Genomic DNA, 26,990 nt, shown 5'->3' with positions numbered 1-26,990 from the left:
AAAAACTTTGAAGTTTAAAGTGACTTTGATTCAGTGAAAGAACCAAAGAAAGGCTAAAAATCTGGCAGCTTTCTTTTAAGTAAATCGAAAGAAAATGTCTAGCTATTTTAGCTCCCTCTTGCCCTAACTGTACTGACTATTATTTGTTGTGACAAGCCAAAGTTTTAACCATACAGTGCCAACTGTTTGTAAGGATCTTAAGACACACTTTCGTAACTTCTCATTGCAGCAGATTTGGTCAGTCCAACTCTCTCCCCACCTCTGGCTGTGTCGGTGGAAGCGTGTCTGCCAGGAGGAGCCTTCGTCAGTTCCAGATGCCCTCCAGGAGCTTGCCTGGTGCCAGGCTGGGCCTGCTGGGCAGTGGGGGGCTGCTGGGACCCACACCTCGCAGCTCCAGCAGCACTCCAACTGGCCCAAAGCAAGGGAGACAGGTGAGTGGAACTGCAGAAAAATGTACTGCTGTGAAATATGTTAGTGGTTGTTTTCCATACATATTTGTCTTGGTATTAAATGTGCAGGTTTATTATAGAGTAGCAGTCCACCAGGGTTTATTTTGGGGATGCTGTTAAAGCTAGATTTAGTTATGGTAAGAATCTATGGCTCACTTCCAATGCAACCCTTGCCCGACCACTTAGCCCTACCCCTACGTTCTGCACGTTCATGTCGAGGGGTAGGGTGTCCCAATTCTTGTTGCACTGGAGGGGTAGGGTGAAGTGTTGGCCTTTCAAATGGAGATGTCCCGGAGGCACACATTAAACAGAATGTAGGGGGAAGTCTCCCAGAACCTCTTGTGAGTAGTGCATTATGGTCCTTGTTATTCAAACAAGCATTGTAAAGAAATGTCTTGTACAAATGTATCTAAATGTATCTATTGTTGTCATGTCTTTTTGCGTAAATGATTTTGATGACTACTGATGACGTATCAGGAACTTGAAGGGTTGTCCCATTTTTTATGGAATGATTTCACCTCTACTGCTTGTAACTCTGTTTCAAAAGGCGACAGGGCACCTGAAATCGAGGGATAGGGGTACAATTTTTATTTATTTAACCAGGAGGAAACCTCACTGAGATTAAAAATCTCTTTTTCAAGAGGGTCCTGGCCAAGACAGCAGCAAAGAAGAAATGAAGAAATGATGCAGGGTTTCTTGGAGCAAAAACAAACGATCATGATGTACGCCTCCAACTACAATCTCCCCACAACTTTAACTGCAAAGCAGTGAGGATAAGTTGAAAACATTATCACATTTCTCTCTCAAATTTGAACAGCTGACAAGAGAATTCAGCACATCAGATTCATCAGCTGCTGATGTGTTCCACTCGCTTAGAGCCCTGAAACACCTTTTATGCAAGGAAGCAGCCACTTATCATGGTGTTACAACAACAAAGTCTACTTTATTATAGAGGGTGTTTTGAAAAGATTCAGATGAAGAGAGTCTCATCCACTTTTCTGTATTGCTACCTTATCAGATCCCAGTACAAAGAAACTGCTGCTTTGATGAGGACGTTAAACAAAATGCATGATAGCAGTTTTATACGCAACTGAGTGGCATGCCTACCACTGCTGCTTCTCACATCCTGGATGAGAAGAAAAACAGTCAGCTGCAACAAGGCAGAGAGGCTAATCTTTGTAGGAAGAACATGCGTTCAAGAAAAACATGCATCTAACCAAGACATAGACTTGGAGGTGGGGCTAGGCGTTCTAATTGCATCTTACAAAGAATTAGGCCAAGAGGTAAGTCTGGGAAATATATAATTTTCTTATATCACTGTATTTTTAAATGAGATATAGGGTTTAACATGACTGTGTATAACAGTATAGTTTATGTTGAGGTTGATTTATAAAAAGTAAGTAGTCATTTAATTCAGGCAAAAGAGTCTGTGCTGCAGTTTTTTAAATATCTGTCTTTGTGAAATGAGTTTAAATTCAAAGTTGTATTTTGAATTTCTATGACTGAATTTACCCCCTCTAAAGTAGTGAAGAATAGAATAAAAGTGTTGTTCAACAATAAAAATAATTTATCCTTATACTAATTTATCCTTATCCTTGCCTGGAGGAAGTTACCAATCACAAAAATCAAACAAGTAACAAAAGTTAACGAGAAAACCTAAGTATCGGCATCAGTATCTGCAAAATTATATGAATCATCACATTGACATCTACCCTGGTTTTTACATTTGGTGCATAACTAAAATGTGCGCCCAAGATGTGTGTGCATTACTGCATCTATCCTCTTTTTACAGCATCACAGTCTGTTATCAAGTGTTTTAAAGGCTAATGTGGCTGATTGACACTTTGTGTTTACAATTAGAGCAAGAAAGTGAGCAGCTGCAGTTATTTGAACTTTATTTCAAGAACAGCCAGTGACTTTCAAACAGATGGATTTACTTCAAAAAAGGATTGTGTGTGCATAAGAAGAGCCCGTGTATTATAGTTCATGGAGTTGACCTGTGGAATTAAAACAAAACATGAATATAAATCAGTTTATATCACTGTAAATATAAAGCTATTTTTTGCAGGTGCAGGGATATATTTAGTTGCACTGGGTGAATATTTTGATAGTTAACAGACTTGGATTGTTATTTTTTATCTAATTAGGTGGCTCATAAACTGGGGGAAGATACTTCTACATTAGCTGAAAATAAATTTGAGGGTTTTTAAAGATAATTTGACCACCAAATAGAGTAATACAAATTTGTTATACCCAAAAAAGGCAGCATACATAGATAACAGTAAAAATGATAAACATTGATGTATTTTCCAACTTTTTTGGCCTACATATTTAAAATCAAGATCAGACCTGATCATAAATGCCAAATATGAATAACTTTTTGGGGAATTAATCCTTTAAATGCTCGTTAAAGTGCAAAATCCTGACTTTTGTCATGTAAAAACCTTTTTTTTTTTCATTTAGTACTTGCAAATTGAATTTGCTTAATGATTATCACAGCCTTTAACATTTAAATAATAACAGCTTCAATTTGTATGCATTATTATTTCTTTTAATTTTAAGATTTAAAAGAGCTGTTATGCGAAGGATGTAAGTGGCCAAAAATGAATGCCATACATTAAAAGCTATAGAGTATCTCTCAAGTAAAAATTTCCCACTTTTTTGCATTATTTTTTCAAATCAAGATCAAACCTGATCGTAAATATTTAGATGCTTTTAGTGCCAGTTTAAGTACCAAAACCCTCTGATTTTGTATCGTAAATAAACACACAAAAATTGTCTATATGCTAAATGATATTGGATTTCCACCCCCTTGATTATGTTGATAATAAACAACTTTTTTTTTTTCCCATTTTTAAGATTTAGATAAATCCAGGGGGAAACAAGCATGCAGTTTCCTCTAATGCCAAATATTGGAAAATGGCTGACATTTGGTGACGAACAGGAAAAATTGCAAATTTGAGGAAATGACTCAGAAGGACAGCCACTGTGGGGGTCAAAAATGATGGCTTTAATGGATTCAAATGAACCTTTTTCTGTCACAAACACCCTGAGTGCACACAAAAGGTGTCCAGAGCTTATCATTAACGTGTTACATGTTCTGATATTAAAAGATTCAGATTGTACTGAAATAAAACTTACCCTACAAAGTGTTTGATGTTAGCATTAACACAGTCTAAATAATCAAAAAGAGAAAACAAGAAAATGACTAAAAACCCAAAATGGCTTTGTCTATGGGTTAATAGAGGAAAAGTGAGACAGACTTAGGGATAAGTAATTTTCACTTCTACCTACTCCTTTTTGGACACAGTTTTGTTTGTTTTTAATGTTGTGGTCTTAATTCTATGTTTGAAATAAGGTCCTTTATTCCTTCAGTCAGTTAAATAAGAACTTACTTATAATGACCATCCCCATGACAAAATAGAAATATAGTTGTTGATTCAAGTGATTTTAGAAGATTTCTTAGGATGTATTTAGCCCACAGTGAGTTTCACTTTTTGCTTTTAACTCTACCAGAAATAAAGTGTCAAGCATTGGTATTAAATCAAGGCAGATTTCATGAGAAACTTCACACATTTTGAAATGTTTTGTTTTTCTTTTCTTTGGACAGAAAAATAATCTTTATAGTTATCCTTTCAGTTAAAGTGCTCAGTCATTTCTTAGATTTAGTAGGTTGTATGTCTTCAGTTTAGGAGGTCACAGAGGTCAGATGAGGTTGGATATTTCAGATTTTTTCCTCAAAGCTTGGTGAATTAAAGTCCTCTAAGACAGGAAACCTGGAGCTAGATTCATGGTATTATTGTGAATGTGAAGTGACTGGAATGCTGAATAGCAGTGGTGTTCGTGACTGTACAAAGGAACATTTGGAAATGTGAAATAATACATTCCAGGATGTTTACAATAACCTGGGCAGCAGAATTCCTTCTTCAGCACGTATTCAGCCTGAAATAGACTTTTTTATTCCATGACCAAAAAATGTGGGGTGAGGAAGAGGAAGAGCGTGGGGGTTTGGCCACTGAAGCGAGGTGGATGGAGCTCGTAGGCAGGTCACCCCACATACCAGAGGCTCTGCGTCAGTGCTGAACTCTGAAACAGGAGGAGCTGTGGAGCTGTTTCAGGCCCATCCTGGCACACTTGTCTGAGCTGACCCAGTTGATTGGGAACCTCTCTTTCTCTCTCTTTCTCTCTCTCTCTCTCTCTCTCTCTCTCTCTCTCTCCTTCCCTCTCTCTTTCATCCCTCACAATTGGAGGAAATACCTCCGTTCCTCCTCCTCACCATGAACCGTCCGGTGTGGGACCAGAGAGTGGATGTGTAGAGAGGGGGAGACGGAGGGTGGGAGGGAAATATGTGAGTCATAGTTTGGGAGAGGTAGCTGTGGTGTTGGAGGAGGAGGGGCATTGGGAGAGAGAGCCAGTCAGAGGCAGTGAGAACAGTGCACAGGCATTTCCTGTTTTTCCCTGGCCCATGGCATTGGAGGGCCGCAAGGAGGGGAGAGGTGAGAGGAGGGGTGTGTGGTGGTGATGATGTTTGGGGGGTATAATAGGTAGGTTACTGTGAGGAATTCATGCGGCAAGCGTCTGAGGCTGTCATTAGGTGTGGGCCAGACATCCAGACAGGAGCATGGGGGAGTGAAAAGGTTTAAGACAATGTGGTGTTGATCTTACGCAAGATTTATTTTAAGCTTTCACGTTTCATGAGCTCGTCTGATCAGTGAAAGTTTTAGCGATGTGGGAGAAACTGTGATGTAAGCAGCAAGCAAAAATTAAAAGAGAATCTTTGAGGATGTCATTTGTCTTGCACTTTGAATCAAAGAAATGTTAGTATTAATGAACTATTATATAGTCATACAAGATTATTCAGTGGCATTAAAAGTCCAAGGTGGTCCTCAAATGAAAAATATGAAAATGCACTATTGAAAATTGGTACACAAAAAATCTGCTTTATTGACATTTAGTGTCTTTTTTTACATTCAAGATTTTTTTTTAAATCAAATAAGACAAGCATATTCAACTGGCTATTTTATTTATGCAGAATAGAAAAAGATGTTTAACAATCAGTGCAGATTAAAACTTACTTCCTCTTTTGTGTGAATCTTCACATTTCTACTGCATAAGGAGCATCAGCCAACCATAGGAGCAGGAGTTTAATTAACCAACTGACTCCACTGATAGTGAACAGTTATAACGGCTGCCTGTTGAGGTTGTGTTATTTAATTTGTACCCTCAGGGCAGCACATGCCTACAGTGTCATAGGTTTTTTTGCTCTGATAGGTCTGCAATGGATGTTACAGACTGAACCTTCATCCAGTCACCCTTCGATTTTTTCTTGAGGTTCAAACACCCTCTATGGGTGTTGCTCATGGATTTAAAATATATCCCATGCTATGGATGCATGAAACAGTCAACCGACGTGTCTGGTCACAGTTTCTGTGCAGCTGTTGCTCTTTTAGAACCTTTTGTTTTTGACACTGTGAATTTGCACATAGTAGAATTATATGGTAGTTAATAGTCATGCAATAATTGTTAAACACTAATTGTAAAATACAGGGCTGATGCCAAAGAATAACATTTTGTCTGATAATGATGCTAATAAAGATGTTTTTTCATTAACTGTTGTTAGTTGTTTGATTTTTATGAATGTTTGCTTCCTTATGACTACTACTTACACACTTATATTAATTTATTGTTAAACAATAGTATAATTCTAGCTTTCATTACTTTAGAGGGGACAAATTCAATCACAAAAATCCACAGTACAACTTTTCATTTAAATGCATTTCACAAAGAAGGATACTTCAAAAAAATATCAAACAAACTGCAGCATAGCCTCTTCAGCCTGAAATAAATGACTATAGGTTTTTAAAAGTCAACCTCAACATCTACTGTACTGCTATGAACAGTCATGTTTAATCCTATATCTCATTTTTTAAATACAGTGGTAATATAATAACCACATCATGCTCAGCCCTACCTCATGGCCTAATTCTTAGTAAGATGCTGGTATAACACCCAGTCCTACCTTAGAGTCTGCTTCTAGGTTAGATGCATGTATTTCTCAAAAGAGATTAGCCTCTCGGCCTTGTTGCAGCTCAGTCTTTTATTCCCATTAACCAGGATGTGAAGTAGCTCTGGTGGCTGGACCAGTCTCTTGTAGCTGGCATGCCAATCAGTTGTGTGTCACGCTATGCTCACGCAATGTAATATCCTCATAAAAATGGCAGGTTTTTTTACCAGGGATCTGATAAGGTAGAGATGCAGAAAGTGGATCAGGCACTTTATGTTTGAATGTTCTGCGAACAACCTTCAACAAAGTAGTATTTGTCTGTTTTTAACACCACAATCAGCAACTGTCTCTGTGCGCAAAAAAAGTTTCGGGGTTCTTACTGAGGGGATCACATCAGCAGCTGATGAATCGGATGTGCTGACTTCTCTTGTTAGCTGTTCAAACAGATTGAGAAGTGTGATAAAGTTTTAACTGTTGTGCAGTTCACGTTGCAGAGGAATTTTAACCCACGGCATATCTTTGGCAAGAGTGTGGTTTTGTTCCAAGAGGCTTTGCATGGCTTAAACCGTAGCCCAGTATTTCGCCAAATTGAGACATTCTGCTGCAGTCTTTTTAGCTTCACTCCCTACTGAACCTGCACAACCTGCATGCAGTAGGAAAGAGGAGAATGTTTAAAGTGTACCGATATTTTTTGGCTAATTTCAACCACATCTGCCATGCACTGCAAATGCTGATCTGCACTACCAGCTGGAGGGTGTGTGAGCTATACAGCAAAAACTTGTCAGATCGCTGTCTGTCATTGCTTTTGTTAGATTTTAGCTTTACCTCACTCAGCAGCATGTACCTTAGTTTTGTCTGTGTTCCACATTAGACGAAAGATTAGCAGCTGTCATTGGTGCCTGCCACATTTGTTGCCGATGGGCTAATGAGGGTTCATAAGACCACTGCCGATGTTTGACCGGTGCATTGCTGCATCAGCAGTTTATATCTAACACTATGAGTGAGATGGCTCTTACTGCACTTCATATGATCTAAATTTTCCTCTTCTCTTCTAATGTAAGAATAGATGATGAAAGTGGTGTAGTGCTATGGAAATTAAGTTGTAGCAACATGCACCTAGATGTACATATGTTGCTCCCAAGACTTATTAGGGGTTAAGTCAAAGCATCTGCGAAAGAAATCTGAGTGGATCACATTCTAAAAGTGGTGTAAATATGAAAGATTCCTGCAGCGCTCAGGGCAACTCAGGTTCACTTGCCAAACGTAAGAGCAATGGTCTTGAATCTGGTAATAGCTTGACCATTTGTTTATTTGTTCCTGCAAGGGTCATCTGACGACAAGGTCTATTATTTTATCATTCATTCTTAAAGCAGAATCTGACATGTGTTTTTCTATAGCTTTGTATATAAAAATGTATTACTCATCTTACTTAGTATAAGAAATCCCACAGTTTTTGAGCAATATTTTTCCTTGAAATTTGATGCACAGTAAATTGATGCATCTGGCAATGTAAATGAGATATTTGGCCTGTTTTTGTAGGTCTAATATAAGAGGACATGTTTTACCCTAACCATGACACCAGTCCTACAGAGGTCATGAAATAATAATATTTTATTGTCCTCCTCCTCAGGGTCTGTGGTTTGCCAACCCTGGAGGAAGTAACAGCATGCCAAGTCGGACCCACAGCTCGGTACAGAGGACTCGCTCCCTGCCAGTTCACACCACGCCACAAACCATGGGCATGTTCCACCAAGCTGGTAAGAATCACAGAGAAACATAGAATCATAAACACAAAACTCCAGAATCCTTTGACAAGTTCAGTTGATGCTTCGCAATCTGACACGCCTTTTCCAGTTACCATACCTTTATGTATGTTACTTGTCCTTTGCATTAAAAACCATCAAGTTACAACTTGCACATCAGAAATGGGACAAACTTTTGAACAATATTTTGTTTTCCCTTTTTGTGACATCTTTTAAAAGCAATGATAAATGAAAGAGTCTTGCTACCATTTGATTTTATCTGTCTTTTCATGCTTTTTATGCCTGCAGAGCTGCAGTTCACATCGTGTGCTACCAAGGAAAAAATAATTCAGGGCTTCTAAAACATGAGACATAAATGTTCACAGTGCTGAAAACAAAACTTTAAAATGTAACTTTAAAAAACACACTAAAAAACACACAACATTAACAGCCACATTACCTTCCTGATAGGCTGTTCTGACAGTTGTTAAGCCTTTAAATTGTTGTGATACCCTTAGTTTATTTACACCAAAATTCTTTGAACTTGCTGTCTTTTTTTTTCCAGACAATCTTTAAACCTATAATCCTCAGTTGAAAACAGCACTGATTTCATTGAGCATTTAAGACATTTCTCATGCTCACCTTCAGAAATACTCAAGGTCTGTGAAATTTTAGCTGTTGAAATGAAAGGAAAATTCTTTGGAACATCATTCAACATAGCAAACTTTTTAAACTTTTTTTTTCTTTTTTTCAAGACTTTAGAACTTATTCATGAAATGATGTGGGAACTGCTGGGGTGTTATAAAGCCTAGGTTGCTCTGATAGCAGCCTTTGCTCGTCTCGTCTCTAGCTCGTCTCTATTGTTGAGTCTATAGTCTACTGTTGATTCTGGTGTCTCTCATCTTCCTCTTGACATTTCCTCAGAGATTCTCTATGGGGTTCAGGTCAGATCAGTTGGCTGGTCAATCAAACAGTAATAACATGGTCAGTAACCCAGTGGGCAGGTGCCAATTCCTGCTGGAAAAGGAAATCAGTATCTCCATAAGGCTTCTCAGCAGATGGAAGCATGAAGAGTTCTCAGATCTCCTGGTAGATGGCTACCATAACCGACGGTGAAAACTGAAAACACTGGAGCCCAGGCGAGACACCTATAACATCTGTGGTTTATACAAGTAGTCCATCTCCTGGACTCATCTCAGTCCACTCCTTGTGAAGCTCCCCTCCCCTTCAAGTTCTTGAATCTGCTTTGTTTAACAATCCTCTGAAGGCTGAGCTCATCCCTATTGCTTGTGCTGCTTTTCTTACCATACTTTTCCCTTGCAATTAACTTTCCATGAATATACTTTGATACAGTGCTCTGATGTTAGCCTGTCGTTTGGGCAGAGACCTTCTGTGGCTTACCCTCCTTGTGGAGGGTGTCAGTGATTGCCCTCTGGACAACAGTAAAGTCAGCAGTCTTCCCCATGATTGTGGCTGTGAGTACTAAACCACAGTGAGAGAATAAAGGCTCAGGAAACCTTTGCAAATTTTTCCACAATATTCAAATATTTTAAGATGGTGAAATTTGGATTTTTGTGGGCTGTAAGCTGTAAACATCAAGATTTAAACAAAAGTCTTGAAATGCTTTTGTGTGAGATGAATAAAAATGTATGGAAGTTTGACTTTTGAAGTAGACACAGGTAGAACGAACTTTTACATGATATTCTTATTTCTGAGCTTTTCTTTATTTTCTGACGTAAAATGAAGCTTAGAATAATCACTGCTTGTGATGCTATTTTTTTTTTAGGTTAAAACACTTTTTTTTTTTTTACATGTATTTATTGAAGTTTTGCATGGATATAAAGTAACCTCAAGTCCTTCCCACTTGTGTGTTAATAGAAATCAGTTTAATTAGTGATATGATTACATCTTGAAAAACAATTAGCATTTTGTACTTTAAGTACAATTCTCTACTCTTAATGGACATATCATTACTCCAGGAACCCCTAGAGTCTGAAGTTTCTCTTAATTCCCCAAACTCCCAGTGTCCACACAGGCTTGGGTCATGGAAACCACAGGCGCCGGGCAGAGTGACCTGTAGTAACCTCTGCTGACTGGATGTTGTCCCACAGGAACAGTGGATAGTGATCAGACAAGCTGGGACTTCCTTTGCTCCGATACACACAAACACAACAGAACGTCCTCTTTTAGACTGAAGAGGAAAAACAGATTCAAAAAAAGCAGGAGGGAAGTTTGAGGGAGAGTGTGGACTCTGTGAGAGAGGAAGAGACGAAGAGAAGCAGGGAGGGAGGAAAGAGTCCGGGTCTCACAATGAGCCTCTTTGTGCTACAGCTATAGGGCTCTCTGGCCCACTTTCCTCCCCTTCCTTCTCTCACTGAGTCTCTCTCTTTCTTAACTTCTTTCTCATGCCTCCATCTCTGCGACTTTGACAATTGTGCCGAGTCATCAGTGTTTCCAGCTGGAAATTTGCCAGTTAAGGTGGTAGCTGGCTTGTTTGTGGGTTAGTAAATTAAACACAAAATACTAGAAAGACATGAAAATACACTAAACGTGTATTCATTACAGAGTGCATGTACACAAAACAAATAAAAAATATTTTCTATCCACTCAAAATATGAAAACAGTCACTGTGTGTAGTTTTCTGATTTACAGCAGAGCTAAGACATCACCATCCAGTGCGAAGAAAAGCTCTAGGGCCCTTTTGTTAATCAAGTCAGTTACTAATACACACTATGTTTACATGTAGTCCTATAAAGGATTGATTTTGGGAGTCTGACTAGAACTGGACTTTTAAAATACATTCAAACATATTTTTCAGACTTAAACAGTACTTTGTGGAACTTCTCTAAGTTGGACTAACACACCTAGATAATGTAACTGGAGACTGTTGCAGGTACAGACCTTTTGCATATGATGTGCACAATCTGTCTCACCCAGATGGCAAAAGGGGCATGTTACTGACTGGATGTCAGTGCTAAAAAAATACCATGAATCATGAATTGTCCATGAATTACCTACAGTAATCTGTGTTGTGCACATACTGCACATGGAAAGCTAACACCACACTCTAACAGCATGCAAGCATTTGACATCTCAGAGCATTGCACACTCACCGTTAACACTGCATCCATTAAAACAAATACTCTATGCCCTGGGGGTTTCAGTTTCATTTTGTAAAAGATGTAAAATCTAGTGCTTTTGTTTTGGAAGCAGAGAAACAGATGTGTTTGTATTAATGAGCCTTTTAACAGCTTTGAGACAAATATATAAGAGTTTGGTCTAGACCTGCTCTCTACATAAAAGGTCTTGAGATAACTTCAGTTATTAATCGATGCTTTACAAATAAAGGTTGATTAAATAGCGTTACCTCTATGTTGACACTACGTAGGACACAAAACATTTCAAACACAGATATGATTTTTAATAATGCAAAACTGTCTCTTAGTAAAGTAAGCTAAAAAGCTCTGCAGACTGAGACAGGTGAAAGAAAATCAAGAAAACAATCCTGTCTTTGTGCCATTCCATGTTCTTCATCTATCTCAACATGAACAAAAGAGAGAAAAATAGGAACGGGGGCAACAGAAGAAAAAATTTTCGACATGCAGCTTGTGTGCTGTCAGGACATTACAATAGATGGGATACATTTAACACCACATGTGTGAGAGTCTCTGCTGTTCCAGCCACTGAGTGGTAGAATTCAGTAGAGCACAAGCAGCAAACATCTCTATTTCAGCCGGAAAGGATTGTCTTTTTAATACCTATATTTTAATGATGTTCACTGCGGTCAGTGGGGATCCTCAGCTAAGAGTCTCTCTCTGCTGGTAGACAGATGAAGAAACTTCTGAGGTGACACGCAGCAGAAAAAAACACGTCTAGGAGGGAACAAATGTGCGTCTGTGTGTGCTATTTTCTTCAGTTTGTGTTGGTGTAGTCTGTGTGCAGGGGTGGAGGGGTGTGTGTTGGGTGGATTTGGAGCCTATAAATATCCCAGTGTGGACTACCGGGCCTAACTCAGCTTTTCTCTCATGCCACAAGACAGTTTCACTGCCTGGCCTGTGTAGCGGCTGGGCTAAGGGCTAAACGGCTGACAGTGGTTGCTAGGCTTTGTCCCAAACACACAACACACACCCCACCATCCTCAGCATAGCCCTCTTCAAACCGGTCTTCACCTCAGTCAGAGTAACAGCAGTATTTCTAATTAAATTACTTTGATTACTTTTTTTTATGGCCCAATGCATGCGAAAATGTTTTATGAACAATGTTGACATAGTAATATTTTTGTCAGATCAGCTTTCACTTTTTAAGAATGACTGAACTTTTGTCCCTAATCCAGCCTTGTACCAGCTCACACTTGCATGCACCCACAGATTCAAAGTGACAAACGTCATTGTGCCCTTGTTTCAGCCGTGCGGTTTTTGTTTTGATGTGGCATGCGCCCCAGTGCTGGGGTTAACAGTGTGCTATAATCTGATCACCGAGGCCACGCTCTGGTTGAGTGGACCACATTGTTTCAGTAAACTGATCTGAATTCATTTCTTTTGTCCTTTGCCAACTCCTCTGATGCTGTTCTTGAAAAATGGAGGTGTTGTGTTAGTGTAAGGATTACCATACTTCTGTTTCATTAGGATCAAAGCTGATCAAGAGTGTGTGAAGTTATTGTCTAACACAACTTTTCCACACTGAATCAGAAACTGGTCCCGTGCATTATTTCTGTCACAGAGAGTTTAAAATAATCTGATTAAATCATGTTTTATTTATTGGTTGAACCTTCTGTGACCATCATAGGGACATTTGTAGTTCATCTGTTTAATATGAATATAATTGTATCACTGATACTGATGTTCCTTCAAATCTGTTTTGTTTTGTTTTTTTTTTTAACTTTGTAGATCTTCAGTTACCAGCGACAGAGCCAGATATCAACAACCGCCTTGAGTCTCTGTGCCTGAGTATGACAGAGCACGCCTTGGGAGGTAACATCCACTGTTTTACTGTGGTACTGTGCATGAATTAGAATAAATCCATGGATTAAAGAGTTATAAAACCTTGTCCTGTCTGTGATCATATAGAGCGTGTGATGTTTATATGGATCAGTAATGTGGTTGCTGTGCCTGTCCCTGTACTTGATTATCAATTTGTTCTGGATTCTGCTGACTGTATGTCTCAGACACACTGCTACAGCGAACAGACTCTGGTCTTGTTGTAACAACTGACTTATTTCTGTTGTTCCTGGCTGCCATGGCACTATTTTCATTCTGTTTGGATGTTCTGGCTCATGATGTTTCAGGAAGTGTTTTGGAAGAAGTGTTGGATTTGAAAGTTTCTCCCATCCATGAAATGCTGTGAAGCTTTCAGTCCATTTATGTTAGTTTTCACTCGTTTCAGCCTCAGTTGATTATGGCTGGGTATTGTTTGGGTTTTTTCCGTTGATAGTTTTAAGAGAAAAGAATAAGGAGGAAAAAAAACAAGTTAATGGCTAAAGACATTTAGAAAATTCATTTCAAACCTTTATTTACTCTTGAATGGGGGTCGACCGATATTGTGTTTTTTGGGGCAGATACCAAGTATTAGTAACTCACAAAGCCGATAACCAATATTTTTTTACAGCAAAAATGAAAATCTTTCATTGATATTTCTGTATGTAATGTAATTGTGTCAAACAAAATATACTTAATATGACAAAAGTAAAATGGCATTCCACATCTTGGAGTTTGCAGAAAACTCCAAATGAAAGTCAAGCGGCTTTCATATGTTTTGCACTGAGGAGAGGCTTCCATCTAGCCACTCATGCCATAAAGCCCATATCAGTGGAGAGCTGCAGTGATGGTTGTCCTTCTGGAACTTTGTCCCCATCTCCACACAGGATCTTGCAAGCTCAGTCAGAGTGGCCAATGGGTTCTTGGTCAGCTCTCTTACTCTGGCCTTTCTCTCCTGATTACTCAGTTTGGCTGGGTGACCAGCTCTTAGAAGAGTACAGATTGTGCCAAACATCTTCAATTTAAGAATTATGGAGGCCACTGTGCTCTCTGGAACTTTCAGTGCAACAGAATTATTTTTGTAGCCCTCCCCAAATATGTGTCTGTCAACGATCCTGTCTCTGATCTCTGCAGGCAGTTCCTTTGACCCCATGGCTTGTTTTTTGCTCTGAAATGCATTGTCAGCTGTGAGGCCTTGTATAGAGAGATGTGTGCCTTTCCAAATCATGTCCAGTCTGTTTAATTTACCACAGGTGGACTCCAGTCAAGGGGTAGAAACATCTCAGCAATGATCAAGAGAAATGGGAGGAGCCTGAACTAAACTCGGGTGTTTTTGCAAAGGATCTTAATGCTTGTGTCACTGTGATATTTTAGTTTTTTATTTATATTGATTTGCAAAAAAGGAAATTTTGTTTTCACTTATTCAGTATGGGGTACTGAGTGTAGATTATTGAGAACAAAATTACTTTAATCAATTGTAACATCAGACTGCAGCATGAGAAAATTAAAAAGGGGGTCTAAATTCTTTCTGAATGCACTGTGAATACACTACACTGCTTTAACAGTGCTTCTCTCAGCCACATGCCACCAGAGTAATAACCACAGGCTAACAACAACTACAAGCATCAATCCACCAGTCTGGTATTTTTGAAAACAGCTGAAAGTGATTAGCTCCTGATCACCCACGGTCTCTCTAATTTAGAAGATACCTTTGTCAATGATGCCTTGCTAATTTAATCATGATACTGTAAACATTATAGATGGAATCTAAGAAATTTTACTCTGGATCCTTCATCAGTGAAGTGTGCTCAGTGTTTTTTGCCAAGCTTTAAACCAGAAAAAAATTGACCTGAAAGTGAAAATGTTGAGGGAGCTCAGTCTGCTGATTGTTATAAAATGTATTTTAGAGAGTTGCCTTGTATGTCGCTCCATTTGGTCAGAAAAGTCTCCTTTGGAGGACAAGAACATTGATCTGTTTTTGCACATACTGTGAGTGACGAACTGTGTCATAAAGACTTGAAAACACTAATGTAAAGAAAAGTTTGAGCGCACATAAAGGTCTTTCACATCTGTCAGCATTATTCTAAATTGGGTGTAATCTTTCAGTTGGTGACCTAAGCAGAAAATTCTCATGTACAGTGAATTTTATTTTGGGTTAAAGCCAGTGCTAGCTCCCCCATTCCAAAACTGGACTGAGGTGGAGACAGTGGGCCTCAGTGCTCGTTGGACAAGTGTTGCTTTGTGCTTGTGGGTTTTCATGTGTTAGGAAATAGGTTGTGTGGTTTAGGTGTAAAGCAGAGAGACGGAGTAAACTGAAGACACTCCCTCCTCATCAGGTTTGGCTCTATATTAGCGTATAGCTCCCAGAATCCAGATGTCTGTGGTGATCTTCAGAAATAAAGCTTTAATATGTAGATCCATTAGGATAATACTGAAATTTTAATGGTATGAAGATAAGTATTGAGAAGTGAGCAAATATGGACTCTAAAAATGTGGATAAAAACACAAGCCAAGGTACATAATAGTAAAAAAGACTACGGCTAACATGTTCCAGCCTTTAGCCTTCGTCAGTCTGTATGCCACTGCCCAAAATTAAAGACCCTAAAAGTACATTTTTCTGGGCTGACTGTGCAGTTTTCTTGCAAATATGGACTTCTCTATATTCATAATATTGTCATATTTCTATAATCCAGAGGTTTTTTTTTTTTACAGCTAACAACAACAACAATGATTCAGTTCACCTTGCTATGAATAAATACCTACATGAAACATTTCCCTGCACATTTACTGACATTCGTTGGTTAATCTTGCTCATTGAGTTTAGTGTTTGTTTTTATTATTCAATAACAGCTAACCGTCAATCCCCCCTTTCTGCGTCATTTAATCTTTATTTTAGTGGAATAAAAATGTCCACCAGTGCCTAGAGTGGTAACATTTTCCTCCACAGCCACACCAGAGGCAACAGCTGTCAGACTGTTGTTTTCCTCTATCAGTATTTTGACAGATGTGTTGTTCTCTCGTCATGACAGTGTGGGCCCCGGACCCTGCTGACTTTTCAACAAGTTAGGAGAGTGTCAGGCTGTCTTTACAAGCAGTTCATGGTGCAGTTAGGTCATTACTGCTCTTCAAACCAGATGAATTACTATTCAGTCAATGTTTATAGTAGAGACTAAGAATTGTGATTACATGTTTGCTCTCGAATGTACGTCGCTTTGGATAAAAGCATCTGCTTAATGGCTTTGTAATGTGGAGTTTAAGTCGAGTAATGATGCAAATAATCACTGTTTAGTTTATTTAATGAACTAAGAAGTGTCAAAACTTACATGATTGTTCAGATTTCATGTCTGTCATTAGACGGATCCGTCTTTCAAAGCTTCAAGCCTATAAGTACGTTCCCTGTCAGTGAATGCTGGACCAGTCATCTTCATTTAAGGAGAAAGAGGCAGGTGTGCTTTACTTGTACTGCAAGCCAGTAAACAATGGTGGCTGGTGAGGAGATTAGCCTAGCTACAGCCATAGCAACAGTTTAATCAGAACTGGACAACTTTTATTAATTAATAGAAGAGCAAAGAAGCAGAAAGAAAGAAGAGGGGGATGTAGAAAGAAAGATCATACAGGCTACACATTATCATGTTGATAAAGATGCAGGAAAGAAACAGTTCATGTACATTACTGTCCCTCTGGTAGAGATAGATTCACTGGTATTAACCTCAGAAACAAACCTCTTTATATTGAGTGACTTTGAGAGTCTTGCTATGGAAACAATGCATGGTTTCCTACAGTTGCATTGTTGTGCACTGGTCAACTTTTAGTATGTTGCAGAGTGGCCCTTCATATGCAGTTATGAGTTTCTCTTCTTGTCACAACCTTTGGTTTGAACTGAGCTTATCTGAGCCTCTACTAGCTTTACTTTACCTTCACTCTAATATGTAATTTCTCTGCTGTTCCCTTCAGATGGTGCAGACCGCACATCAACAATATGAAACGAAGACCTGAGTGAGGGTGGTAGGACAGCGCAGGTTCACGAGGCTCTCTCATGATAAGTTATCTGGAGGTTGCCAGCTCCTCCTGTCCCCTCTCCCTGTAGCCAATGGCAGAGCTCAACCAAAGGATCAGGGCTGGAATCAAGAAACACAAAGGGAGCCAACCATCACATGGCTAACAAAGCTACCACATCGGGACTGTCCACCGGGGTGTACCAACACTCTTCCTGCTCCGCCAGCATGCTCACAGTCACCTGCGTCTGTGTGAGGAGAGAACAGCGTCAAACACGGCCTGGACAGTGTGTGAACAGCGCCGCCCTCCAAGGGTGGTCTTTAAGAAGCACTGCAGCCCGATCAGAAAAGGGAGGCTGGCTCATGGATCAGGGCCCTGTGGGGCCAAGGCCCTCTCCCTCTTCACTTTCTGGTCCCCGCACATCGATTAAAAATCTGTTACAGTACCTCAGACCTAGAAACAAGGAGCAGAGTTAGACCGACACAGAGGGAGATTTGGGATTTCCTTTTCAGCGAGGACTGAGTGACATGGCCCAGAGAAGGGCTTCTGGCTCACTATTGGGTGGGGAAAAAATTATTTTGTTTTGTATGTATTTATTGTTTACATAATGATGCTACTTTCAAAGGGTACAGAAACATGGATGAATTTCAGGTATGAATCGTGTTATATTCTGTAAAGCCTCGGCTATCTACCAGCTTTACGCCCCATGAGTAGTCATCATGCTAGTTTACAGCAAACGTGCTTATTCTTTATTTTAGCAGCAGATGACGACAAAGATCCATCTGCTCGAAAACAGGAGAAAGAGAGGAAGCAGAGAGAAGAGAGCAGGAGTTTGAGGAAGCAAAAGAGGAAGAAGCCGACGTAGGAGAAAGACACAGGAAGTAGTAGAAGAAAGACAGAAGTCGAAGTGATAAAGGAAAGGGAAGCGGATGTTTAAAGGAGAAAGACCTCAGAGGCAGGACCTTTGATGGGCTGAGGAGGACAGAGGAAGAGGATGTCATGTCTAATCGTACTGTAAGTCTGTTCATGTGAGTAAGTGTAGGAGGAAGGGAATTTGGCACCAGTCAGTTACATATTGTTTATCCATAGCATGTACTGTATGAACTCTTTGTATTCACAGCCTTCGTAGGCACAGAGTAGGTTTTTATGTGAGATACATACAACTGTATCATCAGTGGGATTTGTCTGCATGTTCAGATGTTGGGTTTAGTTATTTTTTTTAAATGCAGGGTGATGTGCTTTAGCTGCATGTTACAACTAAAGTGTCTTTTCTTGTGGAAAAGAAAGATAGTGAAATGATTGGCTGTAGACTAAATAGGAGGATGATCTTGTTTTCGCTCAGAATCTGCTGCTGAGAGGATTGCAACCATAGATATATACATGCAGGGCCTGCCTAGGCTGCTACACTTCACATACCACATAGATGTGTCCACCAGGTATAGGCAGGGCTCAAAATCAAAGTAAGACTGTGACGGCGGGACATTTATCCAGGATTTAAATACTCACAGGTCTCTAAAATATGAATCCATTTTTCAGTTCATTTGATTTGTCACAAATGTCACGCATTATCCAGGATATTTCCATTAACCCAGTTCCTGCACCCCTTACTGCCCTGATTCTCAAATGGTGGGTCGACACCCAAGAGTGGGTCAGGAAGCCATTTTCAGGGGGTCTCAGATGTCTGCCTGGAAAGAAATATTCAGTAAGAAGTCTATTATGTACTTTTATTTTGATCACTCTGTTCTATCACATTTTTTGCTCCATTTCAATTTCAAGATGACCAATTTTTCATTACAAATGTTTATCATACTAAAATGCCTCTTGTAGGGTTTAAAGATGTTTTCATTCTCTGTAAAGATCAGTAGAGGTATTTATAAAATAGAGAGCATTTGATTAGGCAACTATAAACACTAATTTAAACGTGCAAAAGTGTTTCACGTTCACTTGAGAGAATGCAGACATCCTAGTTTTTAGTCTGGCTCCCCTGGTCTTAGAGGATTATGTCTTAAATTGATAACAGCACAGCACTTTTTCTTTATTTTTCTATGTGAATTTTTTTCCTGTTACTTGGGGATTGTTATCTCATTAACTAGCTCTAATTAGTTTCTACTTAAATTAATGCATTGGGCCTCTGTACATTTAAAATATTCTATCCAATAGCTTATTATATTGGCCTTTAGCATTTAATCTTACTGTGTGTTATAGAGCAGGGCTCAACTTTCCAGCCTGTCACTCCCAAAATAACAATTCCAAAGACTATGGGTCTCTACTGTATATGGAGGTGCTTAAAGCATGCAAAATATGGAGAGTATTATGTGCAAATTTACATTTAAGGATTTTTTTTCCCTTTCAGCTATTGCTGGTAATTGATTACAAAAACAGTCAAGTTAATCTCATAGATATGCTGGGATTAATCATGATTAATCATACATTCAAACACTCCTATTGCATATTGGTTTGAGATAAAACAAGTATAGTTACTATAGTTTTTAAGCTTTATTTAACATCTCGGCTTTGGTGTAATGGCTGGTTAGCAGTAATGGTCAGCAGACAAACACATCAAGTACAAAATAACCTCTGCTGCAAAGTGAATGTAAACCTCTTGCCGTTTTGCCTTGAAGCCCTGCATCTACAGCGATGTTGATGGTCTGCAGTCTTTGTAGACCCATTTAGCGATTACATTAGTTAGCTTAGTTGTTGTTTTGTTTAAACAGGTCCTCTGCCCTCCACAGATGTAGCTTGACGACCACAGCTTGATCCTGTGTTGATGTTAGCATCTTTGCTAACACACAGCTTTGGTTTATCGAAACTTCCATTCGGCAGCTTCTTAAATAAATTAAAATTTTGCCATTAAACAGGCCTGGGTCTTTCTTCCTGTGGTCCTCCAGGCATACAAACATCTGCACCGAAGGACCACAGGAAGAAGTTGTTGTTGAAGTTGGTCATCTGATTAGTTTGCATTATTGTTTTTTTTATGCGTTAAGGTTTCCAGATTAATCATGAGCATTAATGTTAATGCTTTACCAAAATCTCACTCAGAGACCCCAATTTTATTTTAATTTTAACTTGTATTTTTTACTAAGATTGGTTAAACATGCCGCCTAAAATCTTTTTTAAATGTTCTATTATTTTTTAAAAGCATTCCATGACTCCAGTGGGTCTCGACCCCCACTTTGGGAATTGCTGCTACACAGATTTACTGTCAACTTATATAACATAGAGCATTTTGGTATCAAAGCATGCGTTTCTTTTGACCCGACAGCCAAAAAGAGACGGGAAATATGGGGAGTGAGCGGGGGAAGACATGCATCAAACTGCTCCAGGACAGGGAATCGATCCCACAAGCAAGAAAGAAATCAAGCATCCTGGATCATAAAAACTTGTCTGATAAAACAAGTGGCTTGAAAATTGATTCAGCAAGTCATCATTATTTTAATCGTTGGTTGTCCTCTGCTGTCTTAGTCTTGCATTCATTCTGAGCCACAGCTACATTTTTTAAAAGGTCACCCACTCAGATTTATGTCAGATGCCGGAAAACAGCATCTACATGTGTAAATCCATGTCTGCAACATTTAAGAAATCACACTCTGTCAATCCATGAAGGGTAGTTTTCCCAGAGATTGTCTTGTTAGTGCTTACCTCCACCTGCTGGCCAAACACAGTCATGATAGCAGAAGGCCATGAACACGCATGCACTCTGCACAACATCTGGAAATCTCTTATGAGTCGCATTTATATAAAAGAGATCATCAGTGTTACATTTTCCTCTGTCTGTGCTGTCTGTTCAGGCCTTCATGGGATATATTTACTTGTTTATAATTAGTCTCATGGTTATACTGTGTCTTAATATTTATCCTCCATTTGTCTAAGCTGGTTAGAGAAATGTTTATGGAGAGTCGTGACCGTAACTGGTCATCAATGAGGGTTATCGATTATTTTTGTTTAGTTTCGTTATTATTTTGTTGCAATTCAGTAGTACTTTCTTTGTATTCTGCACTTGATATAATGTGAGACACTAAAATCCAAATGTTAAAGGCTTAAAGCTACATGTTAGTGCTTTGGAGTCACATCAAATGTAGCAGGTTGACAGTAGAGCTCAAGTCTCTGTAGGCCAATGAAAGTTGATTTAGATCATCAACAGGCAACAGAGGAAAAACTCCTGAAGTCTCATTAACACTGAATCAATTCTGTTTGTGTAGTAATGGATGCCATAACACGCATTTAAAGGACTACACCTGTGTTTCTGCATGTTTTAGTCTGTTTATTACAGTTAAAAAAAATACAGCAACATTTCTTTTTCCTATTCCTAAAGGTTAACACACATTTCTAGCATTTTCTATTTTTAAGACTTACTTGCATAGACATGTGGACACTTCACTGCAGTAAACAGGAAATGTCTCAGCATTTTAGATTAAAAAACGTACATATATCTGCACCTTAAAGTTAGCTAATGAACTAGACAAAAAAAGCAGGCATGTTGGTGTGGATGAACCGTCATCCCAACTGAATTTAAGGCTTTGGGGGTGCACCATGTAGCAAGGCTATAGTGTAATCCTTGTCTGTTGAGCCTTAAGTCCATGCATTATAGATCTTTAGTTCATGGAAGTGTCTGGAATCATAATGTAATGTTCATATTGCCACAGAATTGAGATGTGCAGTTATAGTAGCAAATACTATAAGCATCACATTTCCAGTTTGTTATCACATAGTTTTCCATGATAAAATTAACAAGATGAATCTCTAAAACACTCTTTTAATACAATAAAAATGGCTGTTTTTGATGGAAAGGTTGTGTAGATCTTAAAATACCCTGTTGTGTTTGTCACTCCACAAACACCTGCTAAAATGAAAAAAAAGTTATTCTTGCTAGGGCTGTCAAAAAGATTGATTGCCATTTATTAAGGTCCATATTAAGAACGTTAATTTTTGGAAAATCATGTTTAATCATGTGATTTATTGTCCCTTTCAGCACACATTGGATAATCCACCTTGGCACCTGCAGCCACAGTGATATAAAATAAGTTCACCACTGCTCCTTAATGTCTCATGTCACTTAAAAATTCGTTGACAGATTAAAAGACATCTGAACCTTGAGTTATCAAGAATTTACCTTTTAACTGTTCACTTATTTCATTAACGATCTCACAGCAGTGAGAATCAGAGTCAGCTTTATTGACTAAGTATACTCTGCAACAAGGAATTTGACTCCAGTTAACTTTGCTCTTGATGCACAGAATTTAAACACTAAATATGAAAATAACTAAAGCTGAAAAAGTATAGAAATTAAGATTTGAATATGTTAAAGCTCTTGTAGGTATTTTTAACTGAAGTTTTGTTTAACCCACTTATTTAAAGAAAGCCTGTCTATGTTGAGCTGGCTTTGTGGTACATTCCCCATCTCAGCCTCTTTTGAAGGAAGCTAAAGTTTTCTACATGTTGAAGTAATTTAATGTAGAGATATACAACACTCAGCAAGCAGTGATGAATTTAGTGTTTGAGCTGTATTAAAGGGACTGAAACATGCAGAAACTGATTCTTATTCTCTTATTCTGCAGTCTTGATTGGTAAAAGTGGCTTTACATGCAGAGACCGATGCAGCAAACACACACATGCTCTAACAGTGTGTTAATGTAATTTCAGACAGGGTTAACATCACTGAACACTCCTTATATTATTATTTCACTGTGCCGAGCATTTGTAAGTTTTCTGCTCTGATTCTCTGAGAGCCAATCAGACATCATCTCTGTGTTTGTGAACAAAGACTCCACCAAAGCACTAAAGTGACATCGACCGTATAAATCCTGAAGCAGGATTAAGACGTTTTTCTCTGAAGCTCTTTGATGAAGCAGCTTGAGGATGTCGGCGTTAAAATGAGACTGTTTCAGTGTCACTGCCATGAATCAGTACTTAGTTTAGATACTTTATTTATTCTTTTTTGCAGAGGTGATACTTTGACTCATTTAGTTGTATTATTATTTAAAGTACCGTATGTATTAACATGTTATGGCTGGTGACCATACGTACATCTCAAATATTAACAGTTCTTGTCGACTTTGTTTTTTTGTTTCTTTGGTTTTGTTGTTGCTGTTGTCGATCTATAACCTTTGTATCAGTGTCATGTTGAGATTTTTCATATGAAGCTTCGCGGTCGGAGCGTAGCTGAGAGCGGCAGTTGATCCGTCACAGATCCAATTATTTCAGTTCCTTTTTGGAGATGTTTGCAAACAAAACAGCAGTGTTGTTGTTTTAGACTGCAGCATGCCAGGAAGTAGACAGATCTGTTGTGATCTGTTGTCCTAACTTGGTGCTGTGGTCATTTTACCAGTTCAGTCTAAACCTGAGGAGATCTGATACTGTAGGTTTGCTGTCCTATGGGGTTTTCTTAATGTCAACATATCCCATGAAAATACAGAATAATTCATGTAATTTATGTTTTCATGTCTTGCCTTTTACCCTTTCTGAGGTGCTGACTTTTGGCCTACGTCTACATAAATACTGTAAGAAATGCTCAGCAGTGTCTTAAACCCGACAGGCACTGTAGGTTTTAGAAACATATTTTAACCATGAAAAATGCTGCATTTGTAGGGAATATTTTACTGGTTTATAGACAATTTAGGGGAAGAACCCATAAGCAAATGTGCTACCATTACTGTGGTGGTATCTCACGATAACATTCTGGCAGTGATTGAAGCTGGCAAAAGAACTGAAAATGTTTCTTCTTTTAGCATGACTTTGTAACTTAGTTCTGGACAACAGTGTAGAGGATGTCAGCAAAACGTGCAGTTCTGCACTGCTCCAACAGTTGAGACAAACCCGGCTATTTCTCTCTTTATCAGAGTATTTCAGTAAAAACAGTCATGCTGCATTGGATAGTCTCCACACATCACATCCAGAAAGATCCACAGGTTGATTTAAATCTGGAGGTATAGGTTTTAATAATCATGTTTCAAATGTTCATTCAGAAAATTGATAAAGAACCAATGCCAGTAATTGTGATTGACAGACTAGCAGACACAGGCCCAGCCCAGTTATCCTCACAATTTCACAGCCAGATCAGCTGTAAGATTTGTCTACTTTTTACATACAGTGTTACAGTGGTTAGCATTCCCTGCTGGAGTGCTTTGACTTATTTAAATTAGATTATGTGCATGTTTAAGGTCATAAAGGGTTGACATTTCCTTTTTTTTCATGGGATTTGGTAACACAAAGAAAATTAATATCAGTGGATTTATTCTTGTTGGCTATCAGCAGTTAAACAAATGAAACCTGCAGTCAGTGATGAATTCAAAGGGATTAATAAAACTGTAATATATCTTCAGTATTTCAATGAACTTCTATACCACAGTGCCATGCTTGAGTTCTGAAAGTGTTCTGGAAATGCATCTGTGCCACATTTTATACCAAGACTGACTGACAGTGTTTAATAACATGAGTTAATGTGATTTTTTAGAGTAAAGGTTCATGTTTTCATATTTCAACAGCCGGCAGTTTGTACTGAGCTGTTTTCTCTGGGTCAAAGAGACGAACATAAAACACACCTGTGACGGGACTTTCAGCTCCGAGGTCTGGCTCTACTCTTCTCTTCAAACCAAATGCTTTATTTTTATTTTTTTTCTGAATGCATATCAGCTGTGTGCGTGTTCAGGAGTGCTTCTAATGCCGTGCACACTGCAGTATTAACAGTTAGATAACGCCTTGATATTCCAAAAAAACATTTAATGTACTTTAAGTTGAGACATATACGCTGTTTTATATCTTTTATTTTTGTCATAGGCTCTGCAGTTTAGTCCGTTTATGTCATTATGGGATGCCAAGACTTTTTGTTTGTTTTTGTAAATTCAGCAGCATCCATTTTGTAACAAAAGTGTTACCGCTTGACTGTGCTCCGTTTATTTCATTTAGTTTTATTTTATCAAAGAGCCGATGTCCTGTATTGACTGCAGGCTTACGTATATATTTGACAAAAGAACATTGTATGTTTAATAATAAAAAAAGCACAAAAAAGACAAAAAATTGAAGAAAAGGCAGAAAAAACGTTAAGGAGAATGATGGGAAAAATGTAATTTATATTTTAAAACTGCATGCACAAGGCTGGGAGAGTCGTATTTAGAATAACAAATGGCAGTGCCTTTTTTTTGTACTCGAGACGTTTCACCCAAAACATAAAATGGTTTTATATGAATTTAAAAACTGTCATGATACAGGAGGAAACTAGAGACGGCTGTGTGCAGTCGCGTTCATACTGCAGCAAAAAGCATCCCAATCCAGATTGATTTCCTTATATTTAATCATCAATCTATTTTTAGTTCATTTTGATTAAAAGAATATTGCTGTGATTTATGTGATTGGTGGCCTAAGGTTTTCTTTTTCTTGTTTTTTTTAACAAAGCTGATCACTGTGAGGGTAATTTTAAGATTGCTGATTTACATTTACTGAAAGAGACCAAAAATCACTTCTGCATATTTTTGAACTGAATGCTGTTATACAATATAGTTTGGATAGTTTTCTGTTTAGAAATAACAAATAATTGTCATAATGCCAGAATTATGAACATTGATATGATTCTAGTAAAAATCAAACCATAAGGAAGCCTGTTTGATACCATTAGGAGCAACTCGCTGTGCTTAGGACGCTTTATAAATATGACCGCTAGAAACCTGATCTTATGAAACTAACAGAGTTTAAGAGTTAATAAACATTTTGACAACCCCAACACCAGAAATGTAATCAATGTTTTTGTACAATTTAGACTGGGGTTGTCCAAACTATAGTTCAGGGGCCAAATTTGGCTCCACGTGGAGACTTGATTTTTGGTCCACATTGCCAGACCTGTGTATTTTATTTCTATGTCAAGGAAAAGCTCATTCTGACACCGGAGGAGCTTTAAACATCAAACTTAATTTTAAAGTTGTAATGTTGAGGACCTCCTCCCCATGGTCTAATGAGTGTATTTTTTAGCTGCAATAGTGAGTAGAAATTATTTCAAAAGACAGGACTTTTGCAACCTGAGGGCTGAGTTAAAGTACACTTCTAAAAACAATTTACAAGTCTTTAAAGTCTATTACTAACAAAGATGAAGATTTAAACTAAAGCGTGAATCTGGATTGGTGATGGTGGCTGCAGTGTGAACATGGCTGCTGGCTGTGAACTCTGTCGTGTCTGTACTCTGTAGGTACTTCTTCTTATTGCTGATATGAAGTTCTGAGTTTTTGTGGTCTGTATAAAACAGTGTGAATGAGTGAGTGATAGTGTTGATGATGATGAGTGAGTGTTTGAGTACATTCAAGTGTTTTTTTTTTCTTGTTTTTTTTTTCAAAGTGTCTTGCTGTAATTTTGTTGCGACGTACCAGAATTGTGTGACTTGGCATGCCCCCGTTATACATAAAAAAAAAGTTGTAACTCCTTTCACTGTGTCTGGATATTTAATTGTAGATGGGCTTCATGATGTCAGCAACATTATGCAAGAATTTACTGTTTTTATAACTCATCTGAACTCAGTAGTTCATGCCATCAGAATAACTTCACAGCCAGTGTCAGTCTGGTTTTCTGTCCACTTTATTGGTCAGTTTTATTCTAATATACAGGTCTGTGAAAAAATAGCTGCCCCCTTCCTAATTTCTTCATTTTTGCATATTTGTCACATTTAAATGTTCTAGATCAACAACCAAATTTTGATATTGGACCGTTAAATAAGGATTTCATTTATTATTGGAAAATCCATCAAAACCCACCTGGCTGTATTTGAGGAAATCATTGCCCACTACACTACTAGCTGGTTGTTCCACCCTTGTCAGCAACAACTGTAAGCAAGCATTTGCAATAACTG

At 38.4% G+C, this 26,990-nt stretch overlaps 1 protein-coding gene across 5 annotated transcripts in view; it reads left to right on the top strand.

The window, feature by feature from the left end:
- Positions 1–26,558, top strand: part of samd4a (sterile alpha motif domain containing 4A) — a 101,951-nt gene extending 75,393 nt beyond the window's left edge. For 4 of the 5 annotated variants that reach the window (XM_041809397.1, XM_041809067.1, XM_041809312.1 and 1 more), the window contains 4 exons: positions 230–431; positions 8,084–8,210; positions 13,082–13,165; positions 17,123–26,558. In XM_041809397.1, the coding sequence (XP_041665331.1) occupies positions 230–431; positions 8,084–8,210; positions 13,082–13,165; positions 17,123–17,151 (442 nt within the window). In that variant the 3' untranslated portion in view covers positions 17,152–26,558. The remainder of the gene's footprint in view (positions 1–229; positions 432–8,083; positions 8,211–13,081; positions 13,166–17,122) is intronic. The other variant, XM_041809155.1, reaches the window with a different exon arrangement.
- The last annotated feature ends 432 nt before the right edge of the window (positions 26,559–26,990 follow it).

This window comes from Cheilinus undulatus, linkage group 1 (genome assembly GCF_018320785.1).
Source record: "Cheilinus undulatus linkage group 1, ASM1832078v1, whole genome shotgun sequence".
Classification (NCBI taxonomy): Eukaryota; Metazoa; Chordata; class Actinopteri; order Labriformes; family Labridae; genus Cheilinus; species Cheilinus undulatus.
The sequence above is the reverse complement of the archived record's forward strand: the minus strand, read 5'-3'. Positions and strand labels throughout refer to the sequence as shown.